This window comes from Poecilia reticulata, chromosome 16, assembly GCF_904066995.2.
Source record: "Poecilia reticulata chromosome 16, P_reticulata-male-v2, whole genome shotgun sequence".
Taxonomy (NCBI): Eukaryota; Metazoa; Chordata; class Actinopteri; order Cyprinodontiformes; family Poeciliidae; genus Poecilia; species Poecilia reticulata.
This window is the reverse complement of record NC_088845.1, coordinates 13751640-13766224: the sequence shown is the minus strand read 5'-3', so window position 1 is coordinate 13766224 and position 14585 is coordinate 13751640. Positions and strand designations below refer to the sequence as shown.

The 14585-nt window shown below is 37.8% G+C and overlaps 3 protein-coding genes across 8 annotated transcripts; 2 read left to right on the top strand and 1 right to left on the bottom strand.

Annotated features, from left to right (window-relative positions):
- Positions 1-89: 89 nt before the first annotated feature.
- Positions 90-2169, bottom strand: emg1 (EMG1 N1-specific pseudouridine methyltransferase). Its single transcript, XM_008431460.3, has 5 exons — positions 1985-2169; positions 1769-1870; positions 1397-1538; positions 748-953; positions 90-661 (listed from the first exon to the last, which is right to left on the bottom strand). Exons 1-5 carry the CDS (start codon positions 2129-2131, stop codon positions 548-550), a joined length of 711 nt encoding a protein of 236 aa, XP_008429682.3. The 5' UTR covers positions 2132-2169; the 3' UTR covers positions 90-547.
- A 51-nt stretch (positions 2170-2220) lies between these two features.
- nop2 (NOP2 nucleolar protein homolog (yeast)) lies at positions 2221-8825 on the top strand. Of its 2 annotated transcripts, none has more exons than XM_008431459.3 (16): positions 2221-2431; positions 3413-3536; positions 3615-3657; positions 3740-3804; positions 4680-4987; positions 5370-5601; positions 5688-5887; positions 5983-6072; positions 6373-6460; positions 6568-6708; positions 6784-6923; positions 7027-7116; positions 7223-7345; positions 7717-7814; positions 7911-8047; positions 8138-8825. In XM_008431459.3, exons 2-16 carry the CDS (start codon positions 3428-3430, stop codon positions 8566-8568), a joined length of 2295 nt encoding a protein of 764 aa, XP_008429681.2. In that variant the 5' UTR covers positions 2221-2431; positions 3413-3427; the 3' UTR covers positions 8569-8825. The 2 variants fall into 2 exon arrangements, with proteins under 2 accessions (XP_008429681.2, XP_008429680.2); XM_008431458.3 differs by having other exon boundaries at positions 3406-3536.
- Positions 8826-9386: 561 nt separating this feature from the next.
- On the top strand, positions 9387-14499 carry ing4 (inhibitor of growth family, member 4). 5 transcript variants are annotated; one of them, XM_008431451.3, is made up of 8 exons: positions 9387-9601; positions 10056-10127; positions 10882-11048; positions 11166-11280; positions 11391-11499; positions 11592-11736; positions 13639-13700; positions 13804-14499. In XM_008431451.3, the coding sequence occupies exons 1-8, from the start codon at positions 9565-9567 to the stop codon at positions 13841-13843; spliced, it is 747 nt and encodes a 248-aa protein (XP_008429673.1). In that variant the 5' UTR covers positions 9387-9564; the 3' UTR covers positions 13844-14499. The 5 variants fall into 5 exon arrangements, with proteins under 5 accessions (XP_008429673.1, XP_008429672.1, XP_008429674.1 ...); XM_008431450.3 differs by having other exon boundaries at positions 9391-9601; positions 11388-11499; XM_008431452.3 differs by lacking the exon at positions 9387-9601 and adding an exon at positions 9653-9738 and having other exon boundaries at positions 11388-11499.
- Positions 14500-14585: the final 86 nt, after the last annotated feature.

Sequence of the window (14585 nt, the reverse complement as noted above, 5' to 3'; positions counted from 1 at the left end):
TTCAAAGGATAATGTATTAGGTATAGAAGTAACCATAAGGTCCAATAAAAATCATATTCATGTAGGAAAAGACACAGATTTATAGATAATTCTTTTACAGTCAATTTATTTTCAATTATGAGGTTAACAAGCAGCACTGAAACGCGCCATCCTGGCTCATCCGCATGTGTGGCTGCAGAAAACTTTAGAAATTTTACAAGGGAGATGCGGGAGCACTGAACTGAAGAGAGGAGAAATCACAGCCACTTTAAACTAGAAAACAAAACTTTTCCAATCCAAACAATCATCTCGTTATATTTTTTTTTTGTTATCTGGAAACGATGTAAAAATGATCCCATTATTCTGACAGAATGATTTTTGTTTTCACGTTTCTCATCTTGAGAAAACAAAACAAGAACAATATTTATGTGGGAGCGGGCGTTCTCTCTTCTTCTTGTCGTCATTCTTGTGGCAACGCTCAGCATTTGTTCCAGTAAATCTGGTCCACTGCAATCAGAACCATGTCATTACAGCTGTTTCCCTTCAGCAGTTTATTGTAATCCGTTTGTCACAGGACGCCCCACACCTCCTCAAAGGCGGAGCATATTTTGGCACAGGTCAGAGCTGCAGAGAGGGGGTAGTTACTTATAGAGACCGTCTGCTCGGTGTAGTCCACATTCACCTGAGGGGAAAGAAAACCCAACACTGGGTTATATTGAGAAATTATTTGAAACCATGAAACAAGAACTATCTGTATCCTGTCCTCACCGAACCATGTGCGAACGCTCCGATCACAACAGCTGCAGGGCCCTCTGGCACCACGGTCCGAGCGTTAACGGCCTCCCCGGCGGAGAAGGACATGCCGATGCGGGGGCAGCCGGGGGGCAGGTGGTCAGACACCGGGTTTTTAATCAACTTCAGCAGCTTCTGGGGGCCGTCAGCGGCTCTGACGCTCAGTTTGTGCAGCAGCTGAACTTTGATGTTAGAGAGAGAAGAAATGGTCAAAGAGATGGAGAGAAAACCTGGCCATGCATTAAAAAGGACATTGTAAAAGTTGTTATCCCTCTTCAACTGAATATGAATCCAGCTGCTCTGTGAAGGCCTCAGAGGTTTGTTAGAAAACATCAGAGCATGAATCACACAAGCAGCCAATAGGCCAAAGGTAACTCTGGAGGAGCACTAAAGATCCACAGCTTGGTTGGGAAAACCTGTCAGCAGGAAAACTATCAGTGATTCATGTCACAAATCTCACAGCCACTAAAAAGTGGCACAGAGGTTTTTATTAAAACAGAACCTTTGCAGTTTGGCAAACACCATCTACCAAACACAATTAATGTGAGAAATCACAATGTAAAAGCAGATTAAGGGGAATAAATACTTTTGTAAGCCACCGTAGACTACAAAAAAGAAACAATACCCATTAAACCACAGAAGCGCGTGAAAGTTCTGGGGATGCGGGTCTGCGGGTTGATCTCTACTAGGGCGTTTTTCTCAGTGTGGATGTAAACCTGCAACAGGCCCGCCCTGTTCAGCGGACTGTCCATCAGCATAAGCAGACACTGAAATGAAGGAACAGATTGGTTTCAGAAACCTTAATCAGGCACATACTGTAAGAAAAGTAAAAATACACAACCATGCAAAAAAATTAAATAAAAAAATCAAGGATTATGATAAAAAGTAGTAATTTCACATATCTGAGAATAAGTGGGGAAAGCATTGGAATTCATTTCTATTCAGAAAAAATAAAGATGTAAAAAGCTTCTCAAGCTGATGTAAGGTTTGTGTTTACCTGATGTGTGATGTCTGGTCTTATGTGTCCCGGATCTCTTCCACTTTTGACGATCATGTTTTTGTGCTGATCGCAGTTTAACAACTCAAATGTTTTACCAACCTGTAAGACACAAACCAAAGAGCAACAAGCATAGATCAGAATTAAACCCTCTCAGCGTTAGCTGGTCACAGAGGCTGGTTGTGTTTGTAATTAAGAGCAGCGTTATTCTCTAACCTTCACAGTTTCTAACGATGCTCCCTCCAGAATAACAACGAGCCTTCTTTCAGCCATTCGATCATGGAGGTTGATTTTGCCTGTTTTTGCTGGTTTTGGTTCATATTCATCCAAATGTTCCAGACCACGCTTCTTTCCAGAGGCCATGGCTCCTTTTGTTAGTCGCAGAAAGATGACGTCAGTATGGAAACCGCATAGAGGTCTCTTTTTAAAAACAAAATGTATACAGTAACCACATAAAGTAATGCATTTACATAAGATAATCTGTTTCGTTTTACATAAATGATGACTGAGAACATTTACCATTTTGTTTAAATAAATCCAAAATATTTTAATGTCGCGCAAGATTAGTACGTCATTTTCGTGCGCCGGATATTCTCCAGCAACGTGTTGAAGGAAATTTCACGTGTGGAAACCTGAAAGTCTGAAAAAAGCATCGATTCGTGGGTGAGTATTTGAGTATTATTTAGTTAAGCTTGTCTGTGAAGCCAAAAAACAACAACAAAGTTTTCGTAACTGAAACACTTTAAATTGCCAACTGGGTACGCTGAAGCAGGTCTTGTTTTATAAAAGGCTCATTATTTGATAACCAGATCCGTTTGTCCCTGTGCAGTTTAGTGCTAACTCGCTCGTCAGATAATTGTACAGCTTCATAGATGTATATCTTTTAGGAACCAAAAACTCGAGTCAGTAACGCAGGCTTTTACTACCTGTATATAGTATCTATATACGATCTTTTGCCTAACCCTTTTACATATAAGGTCCCATATCTGCCATGTATTCAGTCGCTGATTGTCTTGTTTCCATAAGCCATGTTTTTGAACCTATTATTATAAACAGAGGCTTTTTGGCACTTTTGTTAGTAAAGTTTTCCCCTGGCCAGGGTGGGATAAGTTAGTAGTTTTTAATTTAGTTTTATTTATTAATGTATAGTTTAAATCCAACAGTTCTCATACTTACACTTCCCTCTGTAATATTAATAGTTTATAAATCGGATTAGAAATCACTGTTTTTTATTAAACATACAGGTGCAGACTATATTTACTTGGAGTATACTACCAATTGCTACTACAACCTGTGCATATGTACATTACTTCTTCACCATGACAGGATGTTATTTGCCACAATTATTTTTGAAGGACGTTCATTCACTGATAAATTAGATAGTGTCCACTGTACTGTCAGGAAACTCAACAGGACTATTACTTATTTCCACGTTCTTATTGGTCAAAGCTAAATAGAGCCACTGCAGAGGGTTTACAGAGCAGCTTGTGGCTCCAGAGCTGAAGGTTACGTTGTAATGGAAGCCTCTCTATGTCAGACTCGGTATGATATGTGGGGTATTAATACTGTTCACTAATTTGTTGTTAGGACAAGGAGTGGTAGTAGTGATTTAATTTTCTCTGCTTCTTCATTTTGAGGTTGTAGCTGAAAGTTGGAGTCATGGGTCGGAAGCTTGATCCCACCAGCAAGGTGAAGAGGGGGCCGGGTAAGAAATCCAGAAAGCAGCAGGGAGCAGAGGTTGAGTTGGCCAACTTTATAGATCCAGAAGGTAAGTATCTTTTTCCTGATCCTTAATGGAAACAAAAGCACACTGCCGGTTGTGTATAACATTGTATTGTCTTTGCAGAAGATGCAGGACCAAAACGTTTGTCAAGTAGAGCCAGAAAAAGGTAACAGGTGGACTACTTAGTGAACTTTAAATACAGCCACAGTGTTTGCAAGGTGTTTAGTAATGTTTGCAAATTTTTGTAGAGCTGCTAAGAGAGTTGAGAACCTGAAAACACCAGAAGATGTTGCTGAGAAACAACCAAAAAAAGGTAAGCACATCAATGTGAACCGTTGTCCATGTCTTGTTTTAGAAATGAAAATAAACCTGGACCATAAGCAACATTTTAAATGTGCTTTTGGATCAATTAAACACAAAGTAAAGTATTTTTGGTTCTGTCCACGTTAATGTATTTTCCACTGTGTTTTCATTTCTCATCCACCTGCAAACTCTATTATTATTGTAAAAAAATAAATAAATTGTAATCGTTTCTTGCTCACATCAGTTTATTCTTTTCTGTCAAAAAAATGTTTCAACTTTATTTTGAGGTTTATTGGAAAGAGTCATGGATGTGACAGATGTCAAATTGTCAGGAGCAAAAATAAATGGTTTTCAATACGTTTTGTGTTGAAATAGCCATATTGGATGTCAAACTCTGCCTGGTGACCTTCGACCTTCCCAGTGTTCAATGTTCTGACTTCAATTAGTGATCTCAAGAAATTTGACTTCTGAGTACAAACACAAAGCAGCAAATAATACAAACATTAAGGGAAAAATGAATTTGCACTGTCAGCTGTTCGAACTGTCAGCTGTGCTTAAATATAATCCCACATACCTCGTTGAAAGATTAAAAATGACAAATATCTGTTTTGATTAAAAAACAACTACAGAGTGGGGTAATTATTTCCTACTTTATATATAAGAATGAGTTGTTTTTTCTTTAAACAAGAACATTTTTATGCATAACAAATAATGAAGGAATTCTTGGATCAAATATAATCCTAGATTCTTGTTCACTGAAAAATTTGAAGTAAATGTGTTCTGTATGTGAAGATTTATAGAAGTAGTTTTTGTACGTTTCTTAGAAGACTCTCCATTGGTCTGAAATTTTAATTGAAAATGCGTGCTTATTATTTCTGTCCAAAGGATACAGTGATGACAACAGTAAATGGCTGAAACCTACAAAGAGGAAGCGCAAAATGGATGAACCTGAAAGTGAGGATGACAGCGAGGAGATGTGGGAAGATGATGATGAGGAGGAGGAAGAGGAAGTGCAGGTGCTTCGGCCGAAGAAGGGAGGAAAAGAACAAGAAAAGAAAAGTGCAGATATGGAATTGAAAAACCTGGAGGAAGAAGAAGAAGATGATGATGAAGAAATGGTTGACGACTATGGTGCAGAAGATGATGGCAGTGGAGAGGAAGAAGAGGAAGAGGAGGACAGTGATGGAGAAGATGTATGTTATCTGATTTATCTCTTTTTTTATTATTTAAAAGTTGGCATTTAAAAAGCTTCTGTTTATGGTAGCCAGTCCAATATGATAGATATTAACGATTCTGTAGTGATTGCATGGCACTTTGAGTTTACTCATTCATTTTGTTAACATAAAAATTTTTAATTTCTATCTGAAATGCTTCTTTTTAGCTTTTCTGGAAGATTGCGAAAGTCTGCAGGTTTTCTTTTGTTTCCTTTCAGAAGTTTGTCAAACTTTGCAGTTGAAAGTTAAATTAGTCCTCAGGCCATTCGATCAGAAGTCTAACTCTGCTCAGGAATGATTAGATTTTATAATTGTGGCAAAATATTAAATTAACTTAATCTGTTGATGTGATCCACTTCAGCTTCTTCCAATCGAACGTGCTGCCAAAAAAGAGAAAAAACTGAAGGAATCCATGGGTCTAGGCAGTGATGATGATGATGATGATGATGATGATGATGATGATGATGATGATGATGATGATGATGATGAAGAGCATAAATCAGATTCTGAGATGGATGAGGAGGAAACAATCCAAACTAACGCAGATGATTTTGATACCTTCCGACTTCCCTCTGCTGAGGAGGGCGAGGAGGGTGAGTCTGTCGTTACAGTCTGGCAGCAAATCATCAGGAAATGTTCTGCAAATGACCAAACCTTCATCTCTCACCTGTGTTTTCAGGTGCCCTGTCTCTGGACCTGAAGGGAGTCCATCAGAGAATAAAGGACAACATTGATGTCCTCTGTAATTTCTCAGCAAAAAGGGAGGAGGGGAAAGCCAGAGTGGACTACCTCTCTCTTCTGAAGAAAGACCTTTGTACTTATTATAGCTACAACGAATTCCTGATTGAGAAATTAATGGACCTCTTCCCTCTCTCAGAGGTCGGTTTGTTTGTTTTGCATCCACAAATCTGTGATTCCCTGAAGGGTTATGGGTGGCAGCTTGAAAAATAAGTCATTTTTTTTGCTTTCGGCAGCTTGTTGACTTCCTGGAAGCCAATGAAATTCAGAGACCGGTCACAATTCGAACCAACACGCTGAAAACGAGAAGGCGGGACCTTGCACAGGTAACTACTCTGGACTCTTTGGAGTATGACTGTGCCAATATCAAGCTCCTTAGATATATTTACTAAGCAGCTTTTCAGATTTAATTTAGTTACACACATCTGCTGAAGACAGACTTTGATTATGTTATGACACATTTTGAAAAAGACAAAGATTTACTTGGCTCATTGATTTAAACAAAAATCTGAAGCTATTTTGGTAATGTATACAATACAGCAGGTACTGGTGCGTTTTTTTTTAATTCAATTTGAAATAAATGACATAATTTTAACTTGGATCATTTTGTATTTGTCCTTGTTTAGGCTCTGATCAACAGAGGAGTAAACCTGGACCCGCTGGGGAAATGGTCCAAAGTGGGTTTGGTCATCTATGACTCTTCGGTGCCTGTCGGTACGTTTTTCTTCAACATGTTAACTCTAATTTTAGCCTGAATGTTTTTTTCAGAGAAGCGTATTTCAGCCGCCAGAGGTTTGATGTCATGCTTTGTTTGAATCCAGGTGCGACTCCGGAGTATCTGGCCGGTCATTACATGCTGCAGGGAGCCTCCAGCTTTCTTCCTGTCATGGCGCTCTCTCCACAGGAGGGGGAGCTGGTGCTGGACATGAGCTCGGCTCCCGGGGGAAAGACCTCCTACATGGGTAAGATATGTTACTCTTATGCCTGCAAATTATGTGTTGAGAGCTAAGTGTTGAAGTGAATGTTCCTCCGTTTAGCTCAGCTGATGAGAAACACAGGAGTGATCGTAGCTAATGATGCTAACGCTGAAAGACTGAAGAGCGTGGTGGGAAACCTTCACCGCCTCGGGGTCACTAACTCCGTGGTCAGCAATTACGATGGCAGGCAGTTCCCAAAGGTAACCTCATTTCAGATGTTCATTTGCAAAACGTGCTTGGTTTAAATAAATGTCACGACTGTATCGTTTATAGTTTACTGAACTATGGAGGTTTTTGCCGCAGGTAATGGGAGGGTTTGACAGAGTGCTGCTCGATGCACCATGCTCAGGCACAGGAGTTATCGCAAAAGATCCAGCTGTAAAGACCAGTAAGGTGAGACATCACAGCTTGTCTCTGCCCATTGATCTACAGATACCCTCTTAGTTAAAATTGAATTGCGCATTAAAACGTCTTCCCTCTAATCTTGTTTTTCGATTAGGATGAGCCGGATATTCTGCGCTCTGCTCATTTGCAAAAAGAACTGCTTCTATCAGCTATCGACTCCGTGAATGCAGCGTCTTCTTCTGGAGGATACCTGGTCTACTGCACATGCTCAATAATGGTATGTGTTACCATGAAATGAGGTTCAGTCAGGACTGCAGTGAAGCTGATGTCTGAATTATTATTATTAAAAATATTGCAGTCTATTCACCTTAACAATCTGAACAATTATATGAAATCAACAAGTTATGGAGCAAAAACACAAAATCTTACTAAGTAGTTTTAATCTAGTTTCTAGTGCAAATATCTTTGTTTTGGCTTATTTCAAGAGTACTTAATTACAAGTAACTTTTCAGAAAGATATAGAAGCTTGTTTAAAGTAAATAATTCATTTAATAATAATAAAAATGTCCCACTATTATGCTCATTTCATTTGTGTGGATGTTTGTCTTGATTTAAGTTTTGATAGTAACCACATCTGTCTCCAACCAGGTGGAGGAGAATGAGTGGGTGGTGGACTACGCTTTGAAGAAAAGGAACGTTAAACTCGTCCCAACTGGACTTGATTTTGGGAAGGAAGGCTTCACAAGGTAACGAAAGTTAACCAGTTTGTTATATACATTCCCATTTATTCACTGATAAACACTGTGATCATTAAATAGAAAAACATTTTATGTCCTCCGTAGTTTCAAGAAATTTAGATTCCATCCCTCCCTGCAACTCACCCGCCGTTTTTACCCACATTCCCACAACATGGATGGATTTTTTGTGGCCAAATTTAAGAAGTTCTCTAGTGTAATCCCATCAGCTTCAGTTGGGAAAGGTAACTCTCTCTCTCAAATCTGAGTCCAGATTGAAATGTTTTCTCTGTTTAATGTTATGATTGCATAACGTTTTGTGTTGGTAATTACAGGAGACGAGACAACAGAAGCTCCTGAGGCAACAGAAGCTACAGATTCTCCGAAAGAGAAACTGTCCAAAAGCAAAGCAGCTAATGAAACTGCGCCAGCAAAGACAAATGCCCAAAAGCAAAATGCCAAAACTAATGGAGCAGCAGCTAAGAAACCAGCAAACATCAAGACAAAAGGACAACAGGGCTCGCAGACTGGACCAAAGAAGGCAAAGATTGCCAAAATGGATGGAGAGACTGTGAAGGGAGCCCAGGCAAAGAACCCTGCAAAGAAGACTCCTGTCCAGACAACCGCATCAAAAACTGTCAAAAAAGATGGAAGTAGATTTGAGAAAAAGCCAACCAAAAAGGGGAAATCACCTTTGAAGATGAAGAACAGGATGGGAAAGAATAAATTCAAAAAGATGAAGCACAAGTTTCAAAAAAACAAATAATGTTTAACATGTGAGCAGTGAAACATTTCAGATTACAAAGAAACTTTGTAGAGTCCTATTAAATACCCGACTCCCTTTCTCTACATTTAAATATTCTTTGGGTCAATGTTATTATCTGTTTCAGAGTAACGTGTTAAATATGGCTATACTGATTGATTTGATTTCACTGTTTTTTGTTTTTTCTGTTTTATCTGATCTATAATGTAGGTTTGCTGCAGGTGAACATAAAATAAATGTTTTAAGACTTCAAATTTTAATTATCTGGTTTTAATCACTTTAATCAAGAAAATACATTTCTTGAGGAGTAATAAAACATTAACTAAGAGAATATATGTAGGTCCATTTTGGAATATTTAAAATAAAGTTGAAAAGGTTTTTTTAGCCTGTCTATAACTTAAAAAGACATTTTTGTTACGGAGAAATTTACTTTGAAAGATTCCTGTGACTCAATCATTCACTGAAGAAAGTAGGTATTTATAAATTTATTTTGGATATCACAAACTTCGGCTCCTTTCTCATATTAGACTAACAGAGTAAAGTATAATTAATACGTTCAACATTTTTACTCACGCCTTAAGTACACGGGGCTGCTGTTTTGACCCAAAGGAGTACAGGAGAAAAATCAAAAACTTTAGAATTTAAGTAATTATAATGAAGAACTTAATAGAATAGAATACCATTAATTTTAGACATATTAATTGTAAGTTTTACTTCAGCTCATGTCTTTGCTAGAATTTAACCAGAAATCATTTGTACCTTTAACCAAGGAGTCGGTATCATAACGCTATTTCCAATTGGTAATTTTAAAAATATGTACTGTAATTTGGGCTCCACGCTTGTTAAAAATGCTATTCTCATTTCTGTTTAATTTCTTAAGGGTGATGGTGAACACAGTAGACATAAAGCATACGCATGTGAAGTTTTTTTCCTTAAAAAGTCTGGGAAATCAGATTGGTCCATTTCGAAACGGAAACTGCCTTGTTTACCTTTTCCAAGATGGCGGCGGGGATGTATTTGGAGCATTATTTGGACAGTAAGCTATAAATTACGCCTTGAAGCTGCTTGCCCATGTTCAATTAATTTAGTCAATTAATTGTTTGCATTTAATTATGCACCGCAGTTCATGACTGTTTATTAGATGGAGGAAAAAGCGTTAACCACTTTCTAACGGTCAGTCTTTTTAGGCTCTGTCTATTTCCTGGAAAAGCGGTTTGTAGCGAAGCTAAGACGCTGCTGGATATCTCACAGTACATACAATGTTTCAGTACTTGCTGTCGATGTACTTTGATTCTTTTAACCCGCAAAAACATCCGTATGTTTGGTATTTATTGAATAAATTCAGTAGACAAAATAAATTGCATTTCACTTACAACATTGAGCTAGCTACCGCACTCGCATTGTTTTTTTTTCGGTTTGTTTGATTGTGGCGATTGTGCAATTAAACTGATATGTTTTTTTATCTTTCCCCACCATCTTCATCTATCCAGGCATTGAAAATCTTCCCTTCGAGCTGCAGAGGAACTTTAATTTGATGAGAGATCTCGATCAACGCACAGAAGGTGGGAATAAATAAAATTGAGTGTCGCATGAATTATCCATTCTTCAAGCATTATTGACCTATATTTGTTCCTGAATTTTATTTCAGATCCCACCATTCATATAAATGATGGCTCCTACTAAACTTTATTTTTTTTTATTATGCTGAAAACCAACTGATTCTAAATTGTTTATTTTGTGACTTAAAGTTATGGTGCTATACAAAAGTTTTTGTAGTCCTTGAACTTTTCAAACTTTACGTTTTGTTGGGATTTTGTGTGGCATACAAAGTGCAACATGCTTGTGAAATTGAAGCAAATGGATACAATTTGTTTTCAGCAACGTGTCTTGGATCTGTTCCAAATTTATTTTCAAATCTCAATTGAAATTGTACACCAAAAATGAATGTGCTGAAGATTTGTGTTTGCTATAGATAAACAAACATACTTCGCCTCGAAAGAGACCTGGTTCGACTTAACCTCCTTTTATTCTGGCACCCCTAAATAAAACCCAATGCAACCAATTGCAGAAGCTGCTTCATTTATGATTTGACTCCACCTGTGTGTAATTTAATCTCAGTATAAATCCCGCTGTTCTTTTGAGGCCCCCGTGGTTTGCTAGAATATTAGTGAGCAAACAGCATCATGATGACCAAAGAACACAGGAGACGGGACAAGGAAATGTTTTCTGCTCAGCAAATGGCTTTTAATGTTTTTAGGAGCATTTCTAAAAGTTAAATAAAAGTACTAATAAAAAACTTATGTTTGTTTCATGTAGACCTAAAAGGACAGATCGACTCTCTGGCTAAAGAATACACCTCCAATGCCCGGACTCTCTCCTCTGATCAAAAACTTTCCCTACTGAGGCAAATTCAGCAGTCCTACAGTAAATGCAAGGAGTTTGGAGATGACAAGGTGCAGCTGGCTATGCAGACCTATGAAATGGTGGGTACATCTGAGATAACTTTAGTATTCTGCATACATATCTTCTAAACTTGAAATATTTCAGAATTATGCACCAAATATCAGTGGACTGAATAGTTGTTTGTTTTTTTTCTACAGGTCGACAAACACATCCGACGCCTCGACACAGACCTGGCTCGGTTTGAAGCTGACCTGAAGGAGAAACAGATTGAGAGCACAGACTACGACTCCGCCTCCAGTAAGGGAAAGAAAGGTGTGTGTTTGCTTTCTATTCTCTCTGTATGCGCTTTGTTTTGTGGTGTTGTACAGTTTTTACAAATCTGTGCTTTGTGTAACGCTGGAGTGTTTGTGGAATTCCAGTAGACTCCAGACAGAAGGAGAAGAAGGCCGCCAAAACAAGATCTAAGGTGAAGAGCTCAGACGAAGATGGAAGTCCCAAGAGCGCACAGAAGAAAGTCAAACTTTTTCAGCAGTATGTTTTTATGTCTTGTCATGATCCTGCGGGTTTGGGTTTTAATGGTAAAAGAACACTGATGTATATTTTTTTCTCATTCATCTGATCAGAGGGGAATTCACCGCCCCTGCCTCCAACTTTGGCAACGTGCACCCGTCGGATGTGCTGGACATGCCTGTGGACCCCAACGAGCCCACCTACTGTTTGTGTCATCAGGTGTCTTATGGCGAGATGATTGGCTGTGACAACACCGATGTGAGATTTTTTTTTCTCTTTTTTTTAATTATTATTGGCAAACAAAACTTAACTTATGACCTTTTTTCACATGTGCTTGTGTGCAAACTAAGCATTATTTGTTAATGCCAGCACATACGTGGGTTGCATTTTTGCTGCGAATTTATGAATTACTGGGGGAACTCAAAAGATGGTAGTTTTCTGCATTTGTATTTGTCTTAGTTGGTGATCAAGAACAGTTTATAAAAAAATCAGCAAAATGCAATTAGCTTAGATGAATCAAAGACATGCAGCTCAAGAAATGATCAAAAATCCTGCAATGCCTTTTAACTTTGAGTCTGATATTACTTTTTATATTTCTTAAACCTTTCCAGAGTCCAACTTTTGTGCTTTGCCACTCATTTTATATTCTTTTTGCACCTTGCCCAAGCATGTACAACTTCCTGTATGCATGACTTTCTATGGTGTTTACAGCACTTGTAAACACCATCTCATGTGCCATAGTTTACTGATACCCATAATTTCAGAACTTTTTTTCTTTAATAAATGTGAACCAAACTGAAAAAAATAGTTAAAATCTTGTGGAGGGAAAATGGATAATAAATGACTAAAATAATGTGGTTAAGTGTGCACACCTTAAGCTAATGCTTTGTTGAGTCACCTTGAGACTTTATCCCAGTAGTCTCTTGTTGGGTTTTCGTCTACTGAAACATCTTAACTTGGTATTATTTGCATACTTTGCAAAAAATACTTCCATGCTGTCAAAAACATTAAGATTGGATTTTAACAGAGATTTGTTCACGGAGGTAAATTAAGATTTCAATGAAACAGAATTATTTCCATGAACCCTTAGCTGATTCTGTTGCAATAAAACTCCTCCACCATTTGTATGTAAACTATCCCAATGCGAACTTTCTAACTAAACAAAGCTGTTATTTATTTAGACAGATTTTTGTCTCACAATGATTAAACAAAGTCACTGCAAAAACAGATAAAAAAATGGAAGTGTTTTATTCCAGCACTTTCTCATTCACAATAAAACTAACTGTACTTTTAAACTCATAGCACTTTGTGAGTTGAGATTAGGAATTCATGTTTCACTTCTGTGTACACGTCTTGTATACATGATCACACGAGGCACAAATACAATCTATTCTAAATTTGCTCTTGCGTTTTGCAGCAGCACCCACCTTCTCTGTAAAATATGTTCCCACAGCCATGGGAGGTTTCCCTGAATCTAGCCGGGCTTGGTTTTCCAGTTTTCCTAACTACATACTCTGCAGCCCAGTCATGTGAGGAATCTTGCTGTCTTTGCTGCACCACTTTGTACCTCTAAGCTGAGTGATACTTTTCGATAATGCGGTCCGTCTCATTCTCGTGTGTCTTTTTGCACACCACAGCTCTTGCTGTGAGATGTGACTAAGGAAATGTCAAAGCAAAATACTTGTAGAAGAGCTGTGTTTTATTTGCTGTAAATTAGTTCATTAGAAACATTAATCCTATTTAACATAATTTTCAATATGGTGGTTAGTTCTGAAAAAACAGAACGTTGTGTGTACATTTCTGCACCCATGCTATTTTCAATGTTTACTTTTTACATTTTAGGTCACTTTTAGGGTAAAAAAAAGTCCTGAAATGATCTAAAAATGATTTGTCTTGGTCCCATTGTTTACATCATGAAAACATGGCAATTAAACAGCAGTGCATATTATTCCTAGATCCAAATCTCAAAATGATGAGCTTGAAACTCTTTCAGGCCCATGCCTCATCATCATTTAAGGACTGCAGAAAAGAAAACGCTTTAATAGCAGCTTTGATTGTGGGCTTTGAACATTCGGTTCTTGATTGTGTCTTTTGAAAAGCTTGGTTTTGTCGAAGCGGTTAGTTTGTGCTTTTTGATTTTTTGATATTTCTTTTTTTCAGTGCTCCATTGAGTGGTTCCATTTCGCATGTGTGGGCTTAACAACCAAACCACGTGGAAAATGGTGAGAAAGTCTAAATCGATTGTCATCGGTGTGTGCAACACAAGTGTTTTTAAAATTGTTACAGCTCCCCTTAGCCACCTCAATTTTTATTCCCCCTCTGCAGGTACTGCCCACGCTGCTCTCAAGACAGAAAGAGAAAGTGATTCACCTGGTCACTCTGGAACAAAACACAGAGAAAAAGTTTTCTTCATTTTTGTTTTACATCTTTGTTTTACATTTGGTGCTTTACTCTTTGATTTACGTCTTTGCCTTGGTCTGATGCAGTGTGTGAAGGAGCCAGACGGTTACAAATGTATTTAAGTTTTTTTTTTTATTTTATTTTTTTATGCATAACAGTTTTAAGTTTTTATTTAGTTATCTTTGGTGCTTTTATTGTGACTCTCGTATATATAATTTTGTCCACATAACTAATAAACACTACAGCTGCCCCATCTGGTTTAGTAGTTGTAGTTCTGATATACAATACTGTATTCACATGGACAAGTGAAAAGTTTCTACATATTCATGAAAATCATCCTTGAATGGTTTTGTTTTTTGTATTGTTAATTTGCCCTTGTTTAAAATTGAAACACTATTTTTAGATACATTAATAAGACAAAACCTGCTTTGTGACAGCATTAAGATATATGTGGTAGTGAATTAACCCGTTTTAATTTAAACATTTTTATTTGACTGCTGCATAGAATCTAAACTACATTTTTGAAAAGTATTGTCATTTCTGTAGCTGAAATATTGGTGCCGGGGTGAGGGTATGATAGGGCTGTCAATCATTTCAATACAGCTACTACCTCAAAAAACACTCCTTCGTGGTCTCGTCTTTTTTTTCGCTCAACTGGTAGCTTCTATGTGCTGTACTGTGCGTAGTTGACCACCAGGTGGTAGTAT